Source organism: Pistacia vera, unplaced genomic scaffold, assembly GCF_008641045.1.
Source record: "Pistacia vera cultivar Batoury unplaced genomic scaffold, PisVer_v2 Contig947, whole genome shotgun sequence".
In the NCBI taxonomy this organism is placed as follows: Eukaryota; Viridiplantae; Streptophyta; class Magnoliopsida; order Sapindales; family Anacardiaceae; genus Pistacia; species Pistacia vera.
The window spans coordinates 643,358-645,563 of record NW_022196831.1 but is presented as its reverse complement, the minus strand read 5'-3'; the positions used below and the strand labels follow the sequence as shown (position 1 = coordinate 645,563).

The 2,206-nt window shown below is 37.1% G+C and overlaps 1 protein-coding gene across 1 annotated transcript; it reads left to right on the top strand.

Moving 5' to 3' along the window:
• The first annotated feature begins 670 nt into the window (after window positions 1-670).
• LOC116120796 (probable aquaporin TIP2-2) lies at window positions 671-1,889 on the top strand. The gene is made up of 3 exons (XM_031406769.1): window positions 671-855; window positions 975-1,225; window positions 1,357-1,889. Exons 1-3 carry the CDS (start codon window positions 729-731, stop codon window positions 1,723-1,725), a joined length of 747 nt encoding a protein of 248 aa, XP_031262629.1. The 5' UTR covers window positions 671-728; the 3' UTR covers window positions 1,726-1,889.
• Window positions 1,890-2,206: the final 317 nt, after the last annotated feature.

Genomic DNA, 2,206 nt, shown 5'->3' with positions numbered 1-2,206 from the left:
TTCTTGAATCCTCTTTCTGTAACTGAAAGTTTTTTGAATGAAGGAACAATATCAAACCTCTATGTGATTTAAAACTGAAATTATGTTATTATAACGTCATTTTAGAATCTTTTGATCGATGGGATTGCCACTTCTATATCGATCCATTGCATATATATATATATATATATATATGACAAAATATGAATTCTTACCTATGATTTTATCAGATCTCAAACTGTTTTAATACACTAAATTTCTGGTTGAAATTCTCTCGACCATGTCTCCTTACACAGCACTAACTACAACAAAACGAACTCCCTCAAAGTAATCGTATTTTTTTTGCTATTAATGTAATGTTGGGTTTGGAAGAATGACATCAAACATCATCATCATATAATGGACCTAACTTTGTGAAAAATATTCCATCAGAACATGCTTATCCTCAATCATATACTTATAAAACAATAACCTGTTTTATTTTATGTTCATTAATTACTAGTTAAGTATGTTGTCTTGTGCTCATAATTCCTATATTTATCAAATAAAAGGCGGTTGGTCGGCATCCAATAATATCACTATTACACTCATTGCGGCCCCATAGTCGGTGCCAGCTGTGGCCTTTCTTACTTTGTATATTCTATTTAGCAGTATAAAAAGCTAGGCCATCAAGCTTAATCTGCAGCACACATTCAAGAAATAGTAGCAACCTGAGTCTTCTTTAAGTTTTCTTCTTAATTAAAAACAAAATGGTGAAGATAGCTTTTGGCCGTATTGGTGACTCTTTCAGTGTTGGGTCACTGAAGGCTTATCTTTCCGAGTTCATTGCCACTCTTCTTTTTGTGTTTGCTGGTGTTGGATCCGCTATTGCTTATGGTGAGTTGAATGACGTTGCATGGCACGAACCTTTCACAAAATAAGAAAAAACTAAAACAATCATGATAAATATTATTCAGTGGTAAATATGTGTTTGATTTTGTATATTTGTGTTTTAGGTAAGTTAACATCGGATGCAGCATTAGACGAGGCTGGGCTGGTGGCAGTGGCTGTGGCCCATGCATTTGCTTTATTTGTGGGTGTCTCCATGGCTGCCAACATCTCTGGTGGCCATTTGAATCCAGCCGTCACCTTCGGATTGGCTATTGGAGGCAATATCACCATCCTTACCGGAATTTTCTACTGGATTGCCCAATGCCTTGGCTCCATCGTTGCTTGCCTCCTCCGACAGTTCGTTACTAGTTCCGCTGTACGTACATATAAGTCAATATCATTCGCTATAACTAAAATGGTTATATTGCTTTAAAACTTTACTGAATTAGAAATATTTTTAAAATTTTATCATAATAAAAGCTGATTTTGATATGGTGGAATCGGCAGACCCCAACCCACGGAGTTGCTTCAGGAATGAGTGCTCTGGAAGGTGTTGTAATGGAGATCGTTATAACCTTTGCACTGGTGTACACAGTTTATGCCACAGCCGTAGACCCCAAGAAAGGCTCACTGGGAACAATTGCACCAATTGCAATTGGGTTCATAGTTGGTGCAAACATTCTCGCTGCTGGCCCATTCAGTGGTGGGTCAATGAACCCAGCCCGATCATTCGGTCCAGCTGTTGTTAGCGGGGACTTCTCACAGATGTGGATCTACTGGGTTGGGCCTCTCATTGGAGGAGGCTTGGCTGGGCTTATTTATGGTGACATTTTCATTGGGTTCTATTCCCCAGCCCCAACTGAAGACTATGCTTAACGAAGACTTGTTTGCGCTATTGGTTTGATAGGTGATTTTCTTCATCTTCTTCCAGTTCCCCTTGTTAATAAAGAAATGTAAATTATAATCAATTTGCTTTGCGTATTGATTCTTCCACTGTAATCGCCAATCGGTGTCCACAACATCTTCTATTCTTCATTCAACTTCTTTAAATTAAACTTTTCTGTTAATTCTTTCAACTACCGAAATTAAGATTTTTTTTTTTTTTTTTAAGTAAATATTTATTAAAAAGGAAAAATATGTAAAAAGGCCATGAAAAAAAATCAGCCAACCTACCATAGAACATGCCTTATGTTACATACAAAAGAATCAAGTAATCTCTAAGAACACTAGCTAAAATCAATTCAAAGCAGCAAGCCCCAAGAAGAGAACTCAAACAAGGCAGCCCCACAATCACTCTCCTCTTGTTATGTAATCTACCAAAAAGAGATTGGAAACAAGAGGAGACCTAAAAACACCA

What these genes read in the sequence shown, in the direction of transcription:
- LOC116120796 (XM_031406769.1), top strand. Translation starts at nt 729, where the DNA reads ATGGTGAAGATAGCTTTTGGCCGTATTGGTGACTCTTTCAGTGTTGGG. An exon ending in TGGATCCGCTATTGCTTATG is followed by an intron (nt 856 to 974) that starts GTGAGTTGAATG and finishes TTTGTGTTTTAG; the next exon opens with GTAAGTTAACATCGGATGCA. An exon ending in AGTTCGTTACTAGTTCCGCT is followed by an intron (nt 1,226 to 1,356) that starts GTACGTACATAT and finishes TGGAATCGGCAG; the next exon opens with ACCCCAACCCACGGAGTTGC.